The 17767-nt window shown below is 48.0% G+C and overlaps 1 protein-coding gene across 2 annotated transcripts in view; it reads left to right on the forward strand.

The window, feature by feature from the left end:
- Positions 1 to 17767, forward strand: part of CPNE2 (copine 2) — a 176140-nt gene that overhangs the window by 58792 nt on the left and 99581 nt on the right. For both annotated transcript variants that reach the window (XM_050922780.1, XM_050922781.1), the window contains exon 3: positions 15212 to 15391. In XM_050922780.1, the coding sequence (XP_050778737.1) occupies positions 15212 to 15391 (180 nt within the window). The remainder of the gene's footprint in view (positions 1 to 15211; positions 15392 to 17767) is intronic.

Genomic DNA, 17767 nt, shown 5'->3' on the forward strand with positions numbered 1-17767 from the left:
GAGGCTACAGTTAAGCGAAAGAAATATCCCCAGACTTGGTGCTTGCAATGTCTTACATGAGGTGCCAGATAACCCCAACGGAAGATTACGATTCAGTGTTGTTTCTAGCAGTCAGATTGGCTCCCAGGTGCAATGATTCTGTCTCACTAAGCTTAACAAGAGCTGAAAATATGCCATGAATCAGCCTTTGAAAAAACACAAGCCAAGGAGCTACATAAAAATTAGTCATGTCTTAATTAAACTTTCCATTGAACTGTTGTCATGTTGCTGTGGCCGTAGAGAAGCCGCTGTCAGATGCAACGAGGCACACTGACAAACGCCATTCCTGGTGTGCTCTGCAGAGAACGGCTGGCTGCTTTTGTACCACTCCTGCACAGGTCATCTCCGATTGATAGAGACCCAGTGACTTGCTCTGAGGGTTTGGCTATACTTGCAGCTGTACAGCGCTGGGAGTTAAAGCTGTCTTCGTACAGCTGTGTAGGGAAAGCGCTGCAGTGTGGCCACATTTGCAGCATTTCCAGCGGTGTTGGGAGTGGTGCATTATGGGCAGCTATCCCAGCGTTCAAGTGGCTGCAACGTGCTTTTCAAAAGAGGGGATGGGGTGGGGTGGAGTGTGACAGGGAGCGTGGGGGAGAGAGAGAGAGAGTGGATTTTTGGAGCCGACACTGTGGCCTTGGCTACACGGGCGCTTTACAGCGCTGCAACTTTCTCGCTCAGCAGTGTGAAAAAACACCCCCCCCCAGCGCTGCAAGATACAGCGCTGTAAAGCGCCAGTGTAAACAGTGCCGCGAATCACCATGAGGAGGTGGAGTACGTGCAGCACTGGGAGAGCTCTCCCAGCGCTGGTGCTGCAACCACACTCACACTTCAGAGCGCTGCCACAGCAGCGCTTTGAAGTTTCGAGTGTAGCTAAGCTCTGTGTCAGCTCCCTGCCTTGCAAGTTCCGACCACTTCCCCCACCCCCTCTCATTCACTCTTAAATGCAGATAGCCTTCAGACTAGATAAGCAGCTGCTCCGACGGACTCCACCCTCCGCCCCCTGCCGTGCTGTTTTGCTAGCTGTGGACATTCCCTGCCTGCCTCTGCTCGAGCAAACAATTGCTGTGTTTGTTTTTAGATAAGCAGCTCCGGGAGCCCCAAGTTCACAACAAAACAAAGAGAGTTCTTTAGTTAAAAGCATTACGGGAAAATTCCGGAGGTCAGTTACAGCGTAGTAAGATTAATCACTGTTTACACTGGCGCTCCAGCGCTGCAGCACCAGCGCTGTTCTCTTTATTCCTCTTGTCCATGTGGAGTACAACCAGCGCTGTAGCCAGGGAGATACAGCGCTGTATGTGCCTTGCCAGTGTGGACGGGGAGTAAGTTACAGCGCTGTAAAGCCACCACCAGTGCTGTAACTCTCAAGTGTAGCCAAGCCCTGAGTCTCATCCTGCTGTTTCTATCCTGTCCCCTCTTTGCATTTCACAGCCTGGACTATCTGGTCATGTGTAGCAGTGGCAACATGGCCAATGCTTATCTTCCACTGGAAGTGGCTCACAAGGTCTCTGCCCCACGGAGCTAGCAGACTAACTTCATGCAAATACTGCCTGGGCCAGATTTTCAAATGCTCAGCACCCACAATTGGAGCCAGATTTTTTCCGAAGCGCTCACCTGCTGAGCTGTTCCAAAGCTCCGGCTGTGTTCTTGGGTGCCGAAAATGGCAGCTGAAGCTCTACTGAAAATCCAGTCCGACATATCCAGGTCAAACACCACAAGGCATGGAGAGACATAGGACCAAATTCAGACCTGGTGTAAACAGGAGCAGCTTCTTGGCCCCTGTTCTGTGTTTCCCTCTCTCTCCTCAGGGTTAGAGATGAGGAGTTCTGGCTCCTCTGCCTCCATTCCTCTCTTTCTCTCTCTCGGGGGTGTTTGAGTGAGGCTCTGCAGGCTCTGGACTGGCCCTCCCTTTTAGGTTCATCACCCTGCCAGCACAAGCTTTCCTTAGGCCCCCTAACAGCGCTCCCCAGTTGTTGAGGACTATGGAACATCTCTAATAAATCTCCCTTCTGTTGCTATGGCGCTTTAAATTTGTGTTCATCCTGGGCAGGCTCTGCTACTTGGGGAACTTTTCCTCATTTTGTGCTTGTAACTCAAGGTGCCCCACTTGGCAGAAATCTTTATTTAGTCCAGTGCTCTTTCTAGGACAGATTAAAAATACCAAACTTCTCTTCCATGTTTGGACGCAAATGACTCTTACCATTGGTTTAACTTTCTTTGCAGGATTAAAAGAATTCCATACAGGTTATGGAAAGGAGAGGAGAGAGGTGGTTTTCTCCTGTGTACTGGCTGTGATGTGAGAAGGGGGTTGCACTTTGTAATGGGTCATTGGCAGGTTTGATGGGTACCTTTGTGACACCAACAATCAAACTGTGCCGAAGGACCAGAAGGTAGCCCACCTGCATTTTGTCGCGCATTGCAGCGTGACAGACAGATTATAATAATGTCAACTCTAGACCTGTTCTAAGGGAAGCTTTCTGCCTGTGAGTGTGGTGAAGCCGCCTTTTTCAAAGCGCGTGGAAATACCGTGCAGCAGTCGGCAGGGATGAGAGCAGAAGTGATCTCATGACACCCAGGTCCTTGCAGCAGCCCCTAGGTTAAGGGGAAGTCTCTTTGTATTTGTTGAAAGGGGCTGTGAGCAGGGTCTCAGGGGAACCAAGTGAGGTTGCTCAATTAGGGTGCACTGCAAAGAATGGGGCAAACAATCCCTAAAACTGGTGGATATTCCAATATTTTGATTTACCAAGCCAGCACAAAACAGGCTCTAGAATACCTCACTCGTTGCACAGAAGCCAAGAACATCGTTCCCTTAAAGCCACCCAGCCTTAGGCCCCCACCCAGACACCCAAGTCAAATATGATGAGGGTTACTGAAAATCTTATTCATCATATAGAAAAGTTCTACCAATCCCAAAGGATCGGACACATTACCTCCCAGGTTAATGAATACTCCAGATCTTACCCAAATACATGCTTACAGCCAGTTCTCATTAACTAAACTAAAATGTATTAAAGAAAAGAGACAGAGTATTGGTTAAAGGCTCAGTATACATACAGACATGAGTACAGCTCTTGAGATTGAATTCGTAGTAGAGATGACGAGCATTGTAATTGCAAAGAGTTTTTTCAGAATTCGTTCATAGGTTATAGTTCAATCTTCGTATTCAGGGTGTTCCGGTTTAGGACTGGGATCTCAGCCGCATGACTCAAGCCCTTCTTGCATGAAGCATCAAGCAGGTCTGAGACAAAAGGATTGGGACCCAAAGGTCTTTTATACAATACCAGGTTGTCTTGTGACAGCTGGCCAGGTCCACACTACAGCGTTAAATCGATTTAAACACCGTCCACACTACAAGGCACTTAAAATCGATTTTAAGGGGTCTTAAAATCGATTTCTGTACTCCAGCTAAACGAAAGGAGTAACCCTAAAATCGATATTACTAAATCGATTTAGGGTTAGTGTGGACGGAAATCGAAGTTATTGGTCCCATTCTTTTACTGAGCTACCCAGAGTGCACCGCTCCGGAAATCGATGGTAGCCTGGGACCATGGACGCACACCACCGAAGTAATGTGCCCTAGTGTGGACGCGTAAAATCGATTTTATAAAATCTGTTTTATAAAATCGATTTTATTAATTTCGATTTTACTCTGTAGTGTGGACGTGGCCTCAGAGTCCTTTGGCGAACAATAAGCAATTATGGGGACTTTTGAAGTAAATCCGTTTCTTAAGCATCACCAGTAATTATCCACACAGATTAACATAAGGCAGTTGCCCGTTTTCCATCGTTCTCTGGTGATTTGCTGTACATTTCAAAGAGAGAGGAACACATCGATATCCTATGTTTACAGTTCATTTAAATGTTAATACTCCTTTTTGATCTCTGAATCAACAGCTATAGTGACAAACAGGAACTGTCTGTTTACGTGGCTAACATATGAGCACACACATACAATTGGTATCACCTCCAATTTCTAACAATTTAGGTTTGCATTTCAAAGTTCATCTAGCCTATTTACCATGGAGTGGCCCTAATTACCACTCCCTTGTCTCTAATGGTTGAATCTGTGTCATTCATCCTGCAGGATGCTTAACCCGTTCTGGCCATACATCACACTTTGTATAAGATTTGTTGCATTCATGTAACAGTGGTAGCAACCATAATCTGCATGGTCATATTTTAATTAGATTACATCACAGGGGTCTACCTTTGTAGCACAGACAAATAGGCAGCCTGGTCCAGCTGAAAGATGTTCTGCGAAATCTGGAGCAACTGAGAGGTGTGATCAGAGGTGTTTGGAGCCAGAGATAACTTCTGTAATTAAAGGGATCAATAACCTTGTACAGTTTGGTTTTGAGGCAGTTCCCTACCCCCCAGAGGGCCCTTCTGTAATAGCAAGACTCAAATAACTAACCCTTTGGGATCAGCTTAACCCAAAAGCAGATGAAGATCCCCTTCCTTGAGCCCCTGGCTTTTCTTTCCAGCATTTACTCCCCATTAGAAACAGAACCATATGATGTGAATCAAACAGGAATTAACTCAGGGAGGGTGCATGGCCTATGCTTACGCAGGAAGTCAGACTAAGTGATCAGAATAGCTTTATAATCCATTCATCTTGCTTTAGCTTCTCCATAAATTTCACCTTGTTGGTCCCTGCTAACTTTTTGTTCTTCAGCCCGGTTTATCTCTCCCCCCCCTGCCAACAACCGGGCTATTTTCTTAGAGTGAGGCTAGCCCAAGGGCACAGCTCTGTTCCCCTGACCCTCTTCCAGAGTGGTGCTAATGTAGAGTTTAAATAACAGTGCTTTGAGGGTAGTAATTTCAACGATCTCCCAAATTGAAGCGCTAATAAGGGTCTTTGGCATCCTAATTAAGGCTGTAGCATTTGCTCAGCGCGGGGGTAGGAATGGTTTGTTGTTGGCTGGGTTTTGCAAGTTGGGAGAAATGATTTGTGAGACTGGTACCCTGTGCTGGGCTCCTCTACTCACTTTAAAACTATGGCTGGGGTCCTCCGACTGCAGACAGGGTTACTCAGCTCTGCTGCTCCAAGTCTATTGCATGGAGCGAAGCAACGAGGGCAAAATGAGCTCTCTGTGATGTGGTCCACAGGGATTCTGTCTAATCATGTTACTGAGGTGCCAGTGAAAATCTCATTTAAAAAACAATAAATCAGCTGCTAGCAGAAAAACAGGCCCCTCTGGTGTCATGGTTTTGCTGATGCAATTTGGAATAATACAGAATTCATGCCCAGAATAGGGGCCAGATTCCTTGTGGGTTTTTGGCCCCCTTAAACCACCAAAACAGCCTGAAGAGGAAGTGGAATACATACACCCTGTGAATCCGGTGCACTGGTCAGTGTGGAGTTGCTGGAAAGGCTCTTCCTCAGCCCTGCTCCCAGCAGAGGGAGCATTTGGGGGTTGTGCATAGGGAGACGAGAGTGTGGCTGGACTGTGCTGTGCTCGGGCTAGTCTCACCTGGCTGATGGGGTCCCTAAGAGCCTGATCGTTGGGGACCCATTGCAGCCTGATCATAAATGTGAGTAGCCATGTGGCTGCTGTGATTTATTCTGGAGTTCTGGCAGATCCCAGCTGCCCAAAATATTACAGAGAGTATGAAGGTGACTTAAATCCATTTCTGTGCCATGTACTGCCATGTTCCTGTGCAGGGACAGAGGAACAGAGAATCAAGGCCTCGGTCTTTTATATATGAGATAAAACCGAGTAAGTGGATATAAAAATGGTAGGAGATCTTTCTCTCAGACACGGGATTCTGGCATGCCCTAGCCCAATACCAAATTGAGTAATTCTGCCTACTCAATATCCTGCCTCAAGAGATCAAAAACTGTCAGGTAAAAGCATTGTGAGATTGGCTTAAAAATAATAAATTCTGGTTTCTGACCCTTTAGGGAGCTGTCACTTCACATTTTCAAGCCTTTCTCCATAATCACAAGGACTGGAAACGTACGTTTTTAATTTTAAATAAAAGCTGAGATTTCGGTGCAGTCTCCTGATTCCAGCAGCTAAGGGTCTAAGAAACCCACCTGATATCACGAGAAGTTTTTCTTCACACAGCGCACATTCAACTTGTGGAATTCCTTACCTGAGGAGGTTGTGAAGGGTAGGACTATAACAGCGTTTAAAAGAGAACTGGATAAATTCATGGTGGTTAAGTCCATTAATGGCTATTAGCCAGGATGAATAAGGAATGGTGTCCCTAGCCTCTGTTTGTCAGAGGGTGGAGATGGATGGCAGGAGAGAGATCACTTGATCATTACCTGTTAGGTTCATTCCCTCTGGGGCACCTGGCATTGGTCACTATCGGTAGACAGGATACTGGGCTCAATGGATCTTTGGTCTCACCAAGTACAGCCGTTCTTATGTTCTTATGACTTGCGATAAAAATCACAGCAGCTGGCATTGTTGTAAATCCCATTTCCTGCAGGACCAGCTGGCTCTATAGCTTCATTTCCTGTCCCGCACTGTGTAGCGTTGCTCTGAGCTGTTACTACAGCTGCTGTGTTCCATCCAAGAGGTGGATGCATTTCAGTGGTGGGGCAAAGGATTTCTGTATGGCTGCATGTGGTTGGTGGAGTGGCCTGTTTTGGGGGTTTGTGCTGCCGTTCATCACCATAGTATTTGAGCACCTTCCTTGTGGGCCAATAGCAGTCGGGAAGTCCCTAGTGTATTTCATGGGGTTTCTGGCACACCTCCCTTTTTAGGGCAAAACCTCTGTTTGTTTTTTTAGATTTTATTACTATCCCTTGTGTGTTGGTTGGTAGGGTTTTAATGGGTGGAAATCTGGGGTCCTTAGTATGGAGCAAACCTATTAATATTTAACATGACAGCAGCATCCAGAGTTCTGAATCAGAAGCAGGGCCCCATTGTGCTGGATAATGCTACTCACATGTTGCTGATCATTTGATTTTCATCTTCCCAGCGGGTGCAGCAGGGAGCTATTTTGAGATATTAGTTTACTCCACATGTTTTCCTGGCAATTAAGATGGAATACGTTACAGCCTTATATAGACCAACGATCCCTGTATTTTTAGCAAAATTATCATATTTCCATTCTGTCCCTCCACCCAAAAAAATAAAATCTCTCCTACACTGAATACGTTTCGGTGGAAGTAAAAGGTGTGTCCTTGTTTCCACTCCTGTCACGTATCTATTTATAGCTTTCCAATGTTTGCAGGCATTCTGTCTACATCCATTAGCCTTGATGAAGCCAGTAGTCTTCATGGTCCATATGGATGAGTGTTTGTGGCAGGTGGTCTTTAGCAGCAGAAAGTGTTGCCTAGTGGTTAGAGCAACGGACTGCGAGTCAGGAGAACGTAAGTGTCCCGTTCCAGGCTGTACAGCTTACTCAGTGTGGATGTTGGGGGTGTCATAAACCTCTCTCTGGTGTCTGTTTCCCAACTTGCAGAATGGCGATGATGCTGGTCTAATTAACAGGGAGGCAAAATTCCTTCCTTTTTGTGCAGTTCTTTGGGGCCCTCGGTGGGCAAAGAGTTGGTAAGCACCCTAGAAACGCGGAGGAGGGAGTGGTGAGTGGTAGCATCTTCCTTAACAACCAAGAATGCGAAGACAAGTTGTGGGCGATGCTGGAGTTGAAGTGAGGAAGAAAACAGATTCCCTTATTGGAATAGTATTAAGAGAGGAAGATTGGAGTTTCCCTTGTTAGCCTGAATGGCACCATTTTTTGCCTATTGTATGAAAGGATGGTCTAGTGCAGGGTGGCCAACCTGAGCCTGAGAAGGAGCCAGAATTTACCAGTGTACATTGCCAAAGAGCCACAGCAATACGTCAGCAGTTCCCCCACCCTGCTCCCAGCACCTCCCACCCACTGGCAGCCCTGCCTATCAGGGCATCCCCCTCTCTCCCCACAGCTCCTGATCAGCTGTTTCATGGCGTGCAGGAGGCTGGGGGGGAGGAGCTCAGGGGAAGGGGTAGGGGCCTTAGGGAAGCGGCGGAGTGGGGGCAGAGCCAGGGGTTGAGCAGTGAGCAGCCCCCGGCACATTGGAAAGTTGGTACCTGTCGCTCCAGCCCCAGAGTCGGTGCCTGTACAAGGAGCCGCATGTTAACTTCTGAAGAGCCGCGTTTGGCTCTGGAGCCCCAGATTGGCTACCCCTGGCCTAGTGGTGAGGGTGCTAGCCGGGCACTTGGGCGACCTGAGTTCAATTCCTTGTGTGACCACCTTGGGCTTGTCTATACTTGGAAATTAGTGCTCATTCAGGCAGGCTGTGACGTGAAAGCACAATAGCTGTCGCTGAGTAACTCTGTATGTGGACACGCTTTTTCTGGAACAAGCGTGTCGTGTTCCTGCTTCGCTTACCCCTCGTTAAACAGGAACAAGGCCCTCTTCTTCTGGAATAGAAGTGTCCACACTCAAGGGCAGTTAATCAGGAACAACTCTGTATCCAAGCCCCTCCGTGGCTCGGGTCCTCATGCATACACTGGGGCTAACGGCACTGCCCTGCCTCGCACAGGAGAGATGGTGAGTGCTCAGCTACTGTGGCAATGGGGCTGTATCAATACAATTGGGACGGCTGGAACTGGACCTACGAAGCTGGCTTGTTCTTGCCTTCTGGGCTGTGACCCCCAGGTGAACATCACCAATTGCCTTAGGGGAAGGGGACAGTTTAGTCAACCCCATCCTGTTCCCTCTGCCTCGGTAACCCAGAGCATCCCATAAACCTATGTACTGTTTCCTAAGCTGCCTCCTTTAGCAGCGCCATGTGACCCGGTGCAAAGAATTATGGGAGGACTGCAGTAGAGGTTGGCTGGTGGCTGATGTCTGAATGTTGGGGTGGCAGTTTGAAGGAAGAGTTCGCCTGTCTTGGTCGTGTCGGGCTGCTGTGAAGTGACAGTGATTGACTGGTGAACAGAGAGCAGAAAGGCTCAGGGCAGTTAACAGGCGGCTGCTGAATTCATCAGACTCTGACCAGCTGATGGTATTGTGCCTCAGAAATCCAGGCCCTGAACGCCAGCCCCAGCTGTGCAAATGCAAACTGTGCTCCCTTTCAGAGGCAGTGGCCGTTGCTGTGTGGAGCACAGCTCCAGGGAAAGCACATTGACCAAGGCTCAAAGCATCATCATTTTCCAGCACCTGCAGCCAAGAACAACATGTCCGAACTGGAGTCCCTTTGGGTCAGGAAGCTTTTGGAACAAACCATGGTGCTATTAATCTGTCTGAGGCTTGGTGCTTGAAAACTGAGTCTCATGAGGCCGAGCTTCTCTAGTCCCTTAAACGTAGCCCAGTTTGATCAAATCGCAGCGATGTGCTTTGTAATAGCTCCAGCAGCTTTGAGACATGAAACAGAAAAAGACCTATTAGATCATCTTACCCAGCCAGCTGTGTCAGGGCAGGATGGTTCCATGTGCCACGTATTTTGCAGCACTTTACCCAGTTCATCCTTAAGTGCCTTAGTGTGGGTCTGCTTCCCTTGTGAGTCTATCCCACAGCCTCGTAGATCTGATAAGAAGTCTCTTAAATCAGCCTGGATTCCCCCTTTTGAAATTCATCCCGGTACCTTGCTGAATGTCCTTGTACCACTCTCATTCTTCTGCTTCCTGTGCACTTATGGCCTGGAAACCTTTGTAGTGGCTATCAGCTTATACACCCTTCACATCCCACTTAGCAGCTGCCTAGCCAAGCTAGATTTACGGAGCTCTTTGTATTTTCCCTCGTTAATCTCCCTCGTTAGCTTTCTGGAAGCATTTTTGAGCCTCTTCTCTGAACTTGCTCTAGTTTGTCTCTATCATCAGAGTTGGTTTTGTGGCTAAGGGGCTAGACAGGGACTTGAGGATTAGGGTTCAATCCCTCACTTAGCCACAAACTTCCAGGGTGTTTTTGGGCAAGTCACTTCAGTGTCTCTGTACCTTGTTTTCCTGGTTGTAGAAATGTGTTGTTTTTCTCAGTCCCTGCCTGGTGAGAGTATCAGCTTTTTAGAGCAGGGTCGTTCTCACTATGTTTATATAGTGCCTGGCCCAGTGGGGCTGTAGGATCAGTCAGGGTCTCTAGGTCTCATTGCAGCAGAGAGAATGTTTCTGATCACAAAGTTCCGAGATTAGAGTTCAGTATCCCATGGGTGCAGTATCCCAGCCATGTCCCAAGTGTGGAGAGGGACATGCGCTTTCCTGACCCATTGGCCACTTTCTGCCATAGCGCATGCAAACTCATGTCTACTTTGCTGTTGTCTGGGTCTCTCGTGCTCCATTACTGCTTCCTGTGTTTCTCCCTCCCATTGTCAGTGTGTTCAGGTTATTTCTTCCTGTGTGTATTTCTGCGCTGAATCTGGTTTTATTTGCTCACCAACCCCCAGCTTCCTTAATAGGATTTTTCTGTCCTTCCTGGTGTTTGTAATTCCTCTCAGCTTTGGGCCTCGGCCGTTTTCAGTCTACACCCTCTCCAAGATCAGAGAGGACCTTATAGAAAACCAGACTCAGCACGATCCCCGTGTCATAAACAGATAGCTAAGGGTTAATGTCTCTTTCACCTGAAAAAAAAAAGTAACCTGAAGCACCTGACCAGAGGACCAATCAGGAAACAGGATTTTTTTCAACTCTGGGTGGAGGGAAGTTTTGGGTGTGAGTCCTTTGTCTTGAATCTATCTCTCTCGGCTATGGGAGGATTTCTGTTTCCTGCTTTCTAATCTTCTGTTTCCAAGTTGTGAGTACAAATATAGTAAGACAGTAAGGTTTCTATTGTTTTCTTTGTATTTACATGGATGTAGTGGCTGGAGTGCTTTGAATTGTATTCTTTTTGAATAAGGCTGTTTATTCATATTTCTTTTAAGCAATTGACCCTGTATTTGTCACCTTAATACAGAGAGACCATTTGTATGTATTTTTCTTTCTTTTTTATATAAAACTTTCTTTTAAGACCTGTTGGAGTTTTTCTTTAGTGAGGGACTCCAGGGAATTGAGTCTGCAGTTCACCAGGGAATTGGTGGGAGGAAGAAGTCAGGGGGAGATCAGTGTGTGTTAGATTTACTAGCCTGACTTTGCATTCCCTCTGGGTGAAGAGGGAAGTGCTTTTGTTTCCAGGACTGGAATTAGAGAGGGTGGACTCCCTCTGCTTAGATTCACGGAGGTTGCTTCTGTGTATCTCTCCAGGAGCACCTGGAGGGGGGAAGGGAAAAGATTTATTTCCTTTTGTTGTGAGACTCAAGGGATTTGGGTCTTGGGGTCCCCAGGGAAGGTTTTTGGGGGGACCAGAGTGCCCCAAAACACTCTAATTTTTTGGGTGGTGGCAGCAGTACCAGGTCCAAGCTGGTAACTAAGCTTGGAGGTTTTCATGCTAACCCCCATATTTTGGACGCTAAGGTCCAAATCTGGGACTAGGTTATTGACACTCCTGCATCACCCCCCTGTGCTCCTTCCCCCCACTCAATATGTTGTTGTTTGACTGCAATCCTTCAATTGATTGCCAGTCCTCACCGGCTGGAACCAAGTTCACACTCACCTCAGCCATTGTGTGTGGTGTTTTGGGGCATGCATGGGCACAGGAGAACTAGCTGGTGATGCCAAGATGCTGTCACTCTTCATTCCCAGCCATTCTGGTAAGGTGAGTTCCATTGCAGCTAAGCTCGTTAATGAAAACAAAACGTACAGTAGCTTTTTCAGCTGCTAGTTAAGTGGATGCCAGTGCTGGTCCAAGCTTCCAAGCAGGAGGGAATGGTTACATGCTGTTACAGGCTAGGGAACAGCCTCGTGAGATGGGCCCGCGTTTCGGGTACTCCCTTCTCCCCACCCCATTCAAGCCCTTTCAGCTCTCCCGAGACTTCAGGCAGAGTTGGTCATCCCCCTCCAGGGACTCGAGGCTGGAATACGCCCGTGAGTGGCGGGACAGCCTGGCCTCTTGGCCAGCGAGAACACCTGGCACTGGGAACCCAGAAAGGGCCCAAGTGACCAGTCGATGCTTACGCTGCTTCCCAGTGACCCTTTTCAAACAGTGCGAACTTGCAAGGGGGAAAATGGCCAGTCTGTCCAAAAAGAAAAAACCCCGTGTGTGAGCCCTAGAGAAGGCGAACTGGGGTCCACGGAGAACCAAGGGGCCCTTTCATATTCAATAAGCCCTGTTCAGTTAGGAGAGGGGGAGAAGGGACTGAGGCCAAGTGGCTGGCGTTTAGGCTTATGGGAAGAGGAGGACTTAGAGTTTGGCTTCACTGGCAACTTCACAGCGAAACAAACATCAGCCTGAGCTTTCTCCCCACACTTGGCTGGTCTAGGGGGTTGTCTGCCTGCCCTCCGCTGGCCCAGTCCCTAGTTCCCTCTGCCCCAGATCATGGACACTCCAGCCACTCGGCGAACAGAGTCAGCCTGCCAGCATGGGTCACCAGTCAGGAGACTAAGCAGAAGAACTTTAGCCTGGTTGCTAGAAGCTGCCTCCCCGTTAAGAGATCTAGAATTTGTCCCCTTCTTATTCCATTACTTAATGCCCTTGGTTGTAGCCACGCAGGGCCAGCTCCAGGCCACAACACGCCAAGCACGTGCTTGGGGTGGCACGCCGTGGGGGGTGCTCTGCTGGTTGCCGAGAGGGCGGCAGGCAGCTCCGGTGGACCTCCCGCAGGCGTGCCTGCGAAGGGTCCGCTGATCCCGCGGCTCCGGTGGAGCTTCCGCAGGCATGCCTACGGGAGGTCCACTGGAGCCGCGGGACCTCCGAGCTCCCCGCAGGGAAGCCTACGGGAGGTCCACCAGAGCCGCGGGACCAGCGAGTGGCAGAGCGCCTCCCGCAGTGTGCCACCGTGCTTGGGGCAGCGAAATTGCTAGAGCCGGCCCTGTAGCCACGTTTCTGGTTGCTGGAGAGCAGGGCTGGGTTATGCCGTGCCTGCCTGTCCCCAGAGCGCGCTGAGCCCAGAATGCTCAAAGCTTGGCTTGTGACCAGCCATTTCCTATGCTCAGGCTGTGCCTTTGAATGTCAGCTCAGGCCCATTTTTTCTGCTGCTGTTGTACATGTTCCTTAGAAACAGGCATATGTAAAAAGCTTGCATGATGGGAGGGGAATTCCGACTTGGGCGTGCATGTAGTCCAGAGTTTAGCACAGAGGTGACAGTAATTCTAGTGCAGTGTAATTGCGCAGATCAACAAAAAAGATACCGTGCTCTTTCCTTCAAAAAGAGACCCGTCTCCCCTCTTTTCTGCTGCAGGAGAACTAGCGCACCAGTCTTTGTGTTAATAATATGCCGGCTTAGTAGCAAGCTATACACATTTCTTACACACACAGCGCCTTTGTATCCAGGTGATGGGTGTTATGGCCAACGTCGTCCAAGTTGGCACCCAAAATAAGAGGCAGCTTCTTAGCACTTCTGAAAATCAGGCCACTTATTTTGGGTGCCCAAATACAGATCTAGGTACCCATCTGTAACAGCAAGACCACATCTAGATTTGCTGTGAAAGGCAGGGTTATGTCCCGGCAGGTTGCACTGGGGCTGCTCCCAACCTCAACCTGTTATGAAGCTAACAATACATTGGAAGCCACTCTGGGCCAAGCCCTGACTAGTGCACTGTTGAGGGTGGACCAGGGTGGGTTTCTAGAGGGCTGTTGAGAATGTCCCTTCCAGAATCTGGGTCCGATCTGCTGCAACGCTGTGTTGGGCGCAGCTCTCACCCACGGAAGGGGGTAAAGGCTGGGACCTCATCTGCCAGGTACATCCTAACGTTCCACAGATACCCAAGTCATGTGGGGATGCCAAAGAACAGCTGTGGCAGAGAACCAGCAGCAGGGAGGTTATGGAAAATTGGTTTCCTTTCAAAGATTTTCAGTTTGAAATACGTCAAGGCGTGGACATGAAATCCAAACAACACAGCACAACGCAGAAGGCTACCAGCCAGAAAGTAACACCTGCTGCTTTAATATGTAGCTACATGTACCCAGACCATCCCCTCCACCTTCCAAAGGATCCCTCGTTCACCCTACCCCAGAGTCTATTGTTAAGAGCGGGCTGTTTTGGACAGCAAACCTCAGTGGTGGTATACTTGAGAATACCAGCATTCCCAGCCATCTCCTGCTAACATATTGTCCTTCACTGTGCTGGGCTAAATCCATGGAAATTGAGTGTAATGAGTTTATTTTCTGGCAGCCCTAGAGAATAGAAGTCAGAGGAAATATGGAGGGCTCTGCACCCCTCGCTCTGAGTTTGGAAGAACCTGTTGCTTGTTTGTGTTGTTGCTTCTTGGCAGAGACTGTCTGGCTCATAGGCTGGAGCTCCAGTAGCTTGGGCCCAACTTGAAAACATCTAGGATATATGAGAGCATCTCTGACCACCTACACATGCTGATGCTCTGTTTCCAGGCACAGCTGAGGTAATCGTACGGGTGGGTTAAGTGCACAATTGCACACCCACTTGGGGTGAAATTCCTCGGGTGAGAAAGCCCAGTGAAAGGCCCTCCGTGCAGTTTAAACCCTTAGAGAAGGGGGCCTGACTGAGCACATGTGCTATGGAGACCCCTGCATCTGCTGTTATGGAAGGGATCTCTGTGCCAGTGCAAAGGGCATAAGTGGGGGAGAACCGGGTTCCAGGAGGCGCGAGATGTACATTGATCCCGGGGCCCTAGCAGAATGTGCAAATAGGGCCTGTCCCAAAGCCCTCCGAAGTCAACGCAGAGACTCTTTCAGGCTTCAGTGAGCTTTGGATCAAGCCTATAGCATGGAGCAGAGGCCCTGTGGAGGAGATGCACTGCAGCCCTGTGCTTTGGCCCCAGGACCAGAGCAGGATTTTGTCATTTCTGCACTTCACCCTCATGAACCTCAGTTCTCCAGTTTAATGAGTCCTGTCTCTCATGTGCTGAGTACTAATGTCCAGGCCCATGGACGTGCAATGTATATCCTGAATGCTGTGTATTTATTTTGAACATTGGTTAATAATTGCTGTGGGGTTTCTGAATGGCAGGGGAGCAGGTGCAAGGGCTTGTCTACTCAGAGAAGCTAATTTGGATTATGGTAGGGTGTGAATTTAAAGTGGAATCGCTGTTCCTGATTAACAAAGTGGATTAAGCTTTCAGAGTTAGGCACTTTTATTCTGGAATAACAGCATCCACACAGAAGAAGTTAATTAGGAATCGTTAGGATTAACTCCCCATGTAGACAAGTCCTACGTGAGTGATGGGGTGGATACAGCTTGTACATATCTGGTAGACCTGTTGATCAATTGCTCAAACTCCTTCTCTAATTGCAGATCGACAGGACAGAGACAGCCGTGAATAACCTCAACCCAGCCTTCTCCAAGAAGTTCATCGTCGATTACCACTTTGAAGAAGTGCAGAAGCTGAAGTTTGCTCTCTTTGACCAGGACAAGTCAAGCATGCAGCTGTATGAGCATGACTTCCTGGGAGAATTCTCCTGCACCTTGGGCACGGTAAGTCTGCTGTACAGCAATGCTGCGCCCTGGCAGCTAGCAGACACTTGTGTGCCTCCCTCAGTCAGAAGGATCCGTTACACCAAAACTCACAACCGTGTTTCAGTTACTCCCAGTCCCAAAGCAGCAATCACTTACCACAGGTCAATTGCAATTACAGGTCAATAGATCTCACACAAAAGTCAATGCTTGCAGCCAGTCGTATAATAAACCATCTTAAGATTTATTAACTAGGGAAAGGAAATAAGACTGTTATTTACAAGGTTTAAGCAAGTAAACACACACCCACAAATGAGTTCGTCTTAAGTTCTAAAAGGTAATAGAAGCTTCTATAATAAGCAAGTTCTGTGTCCCTTAGGGCTAACCCAGGCTAAACACTGGGGATTTCTTGCTTCTGCCTAGAAAACCTTGCCCTCGAAAGCCCAAGCATCAGAGAGAGAGTTTCTTCTTATTAGGGATTTTTATTCCCTTTCTCTGACCAGCCTTCCCAGCTGATGGAAGGCAATTCACTTGCGTGTTTCCTCTTCCTGGGGGGCGTGAGAGAGCAATCAGCAAGTCTATTGTCCTCTTTGATGTTCCACAATAGTTCGCCTGGCATTGATGGACCTTCTCTGTTAGGCAGAAAGTAACACCTTCTGCTGGAAGGTGGCATTTCACACTAGTTAACATCTTTCTTCCACTTGATGATTTACACCATTACAAAGGACTGCCGTGCAAACACTTAAATATTCCTTTTATAACACGGGCTACAGATGTTATAAGTGAAATTATGAAATCCTTGTAAATTGCTGCATGCCTTAAAGTCTAATCACTGAACACATTCTTATAATTATAATTCATATTTTAAGGATACTAACACACAGGTGAGCCAGACTGGTTCTCGTTATGTATTTGTCAGAGTTCAGTTGAGACCTAAGGGCCTTGGCGTGAGCTGGCACCTCGTCTGCCAGCATCACAACCTCCACATCCACCTGCTGTAGCCTAGATTGTAAGCTCTTTGATGGCAAGACTGCCTTTTCCATAAGGCCAGGGCTACAAAAGAGAAGGGTTGCTGGTATAACTCTACTGGCAAGCCCTGCTAGCTTAGAAACAGTTTATACCAACAAAGAGTGCATGTACTGGTATAGTTTACACCAGTTCGGCATGTGAAATAAGTTACACGGGCAGAAACACATTGATGGTGGTATAACTGCAGCTACACTGCTGGAAAAACCTTACAGAAATATTACAAAAAATTGCACCCCCGGCCACATAGCTACATCGGCAAGGGTTTCTAGAGTCGGCCTGGCCTACACATACAGCAATGAGCACAGTGGGGCCTTCATCCCCGATTGGCGTTTGTAGGGACTACCACAATACAAATCATTGTGCTTGAAGGGTGACATCAGACCAGTTGCTTTCCCTTTGTTCATAGTCACTTTCACTTCCTAGAGCTGTTTTCCTGCCCCCAGCAATGTTTCAATACTCTCTCCAAAAAAAAAAAAAAAAGGCCACCCTGTTTTGCTTAGATTCCCTTGAAAACTTTTCTGTTCAGTTCTGTCAAAGCCTCTTATAAAGAAAAAACACTCGACATATTCAGCACAAACTAGTCTGAGCTCCAGCTGATGTTCTGATTAACTAAGGTCAGTGATTCTCAAGTTTTTTTCCCCAACGGGGCCCAATGTTACAGTGAAAACTTTCTGGATCGCCCTTCTCTCCAGCCATAAAGAGAGGGTTGCAACAAGGCTGTGAGCTCCTGGCCATATCCAGTTAACTTGTCTGTGTGTGTTCTACACCTGGTGGATTAATGCTGGAATCGAGCCCCTGACTGGGGCGTCTTGCTGGAGCACGATTGCTTTGTGGCTCTTGATGGTCTCGCAGTGGACAGCAGGTTGTTGCTGTGATGGTCTGGCAGCCCAGAATAACCATGGGGCAAATTGGAATGTCAATACTTACTTTGGTGTAACTGACTAGACAAGATGCAATGCAGTGGAGTGTCAGGCTCAGGGACTCAGCTGAGAGAGGTGGTGGCTTTTTTCACTGGAGTTTGATCACCTGCTTTTTGCCCTTGTAGGGTTTTATGAAACCTGCCCAGTTTTGAGGTCCAGGCAGCCATTAGAAGGGACAGGAAGCTGCCTTAGGTACAAGTAACCCGGCTCTGAAGAGCCACTAGAAAAAGCATTTGACTTCCCCTTTTAATTTCCCTTTTGCATCAGAGCTCTGTCAGATTAGTTTGGAGTGTTTTGTTGCACCTTATTAATTCTGCAGCTGGATTTAAAGGGAAGACTGTTTCGTTCCATGACCCCAAACACCTCTGCAGCCGTGTGAACTAAAACTATGAAGCATGATCAAATCTCATGCTTCAGGGCACAAGCAGAAAGCCTGCCACAGTTAGGA

This window comes from Gopherus flavomarginatus, chromosome 14 (genome assembly GCF_025201925.1).
Source record: "Gopherus flavomarginatus isolate rGopFla2 chromosome 14, rGopFla2.mat.asm, whole genome shotgun sequence".
Classification (NCBI taxonomy): domain Eukaryota; kingdom Metazoa; phylum Chordata; order Testudines; family Testudinidae; genus Gopherus; species Gopherus flavomarginatus.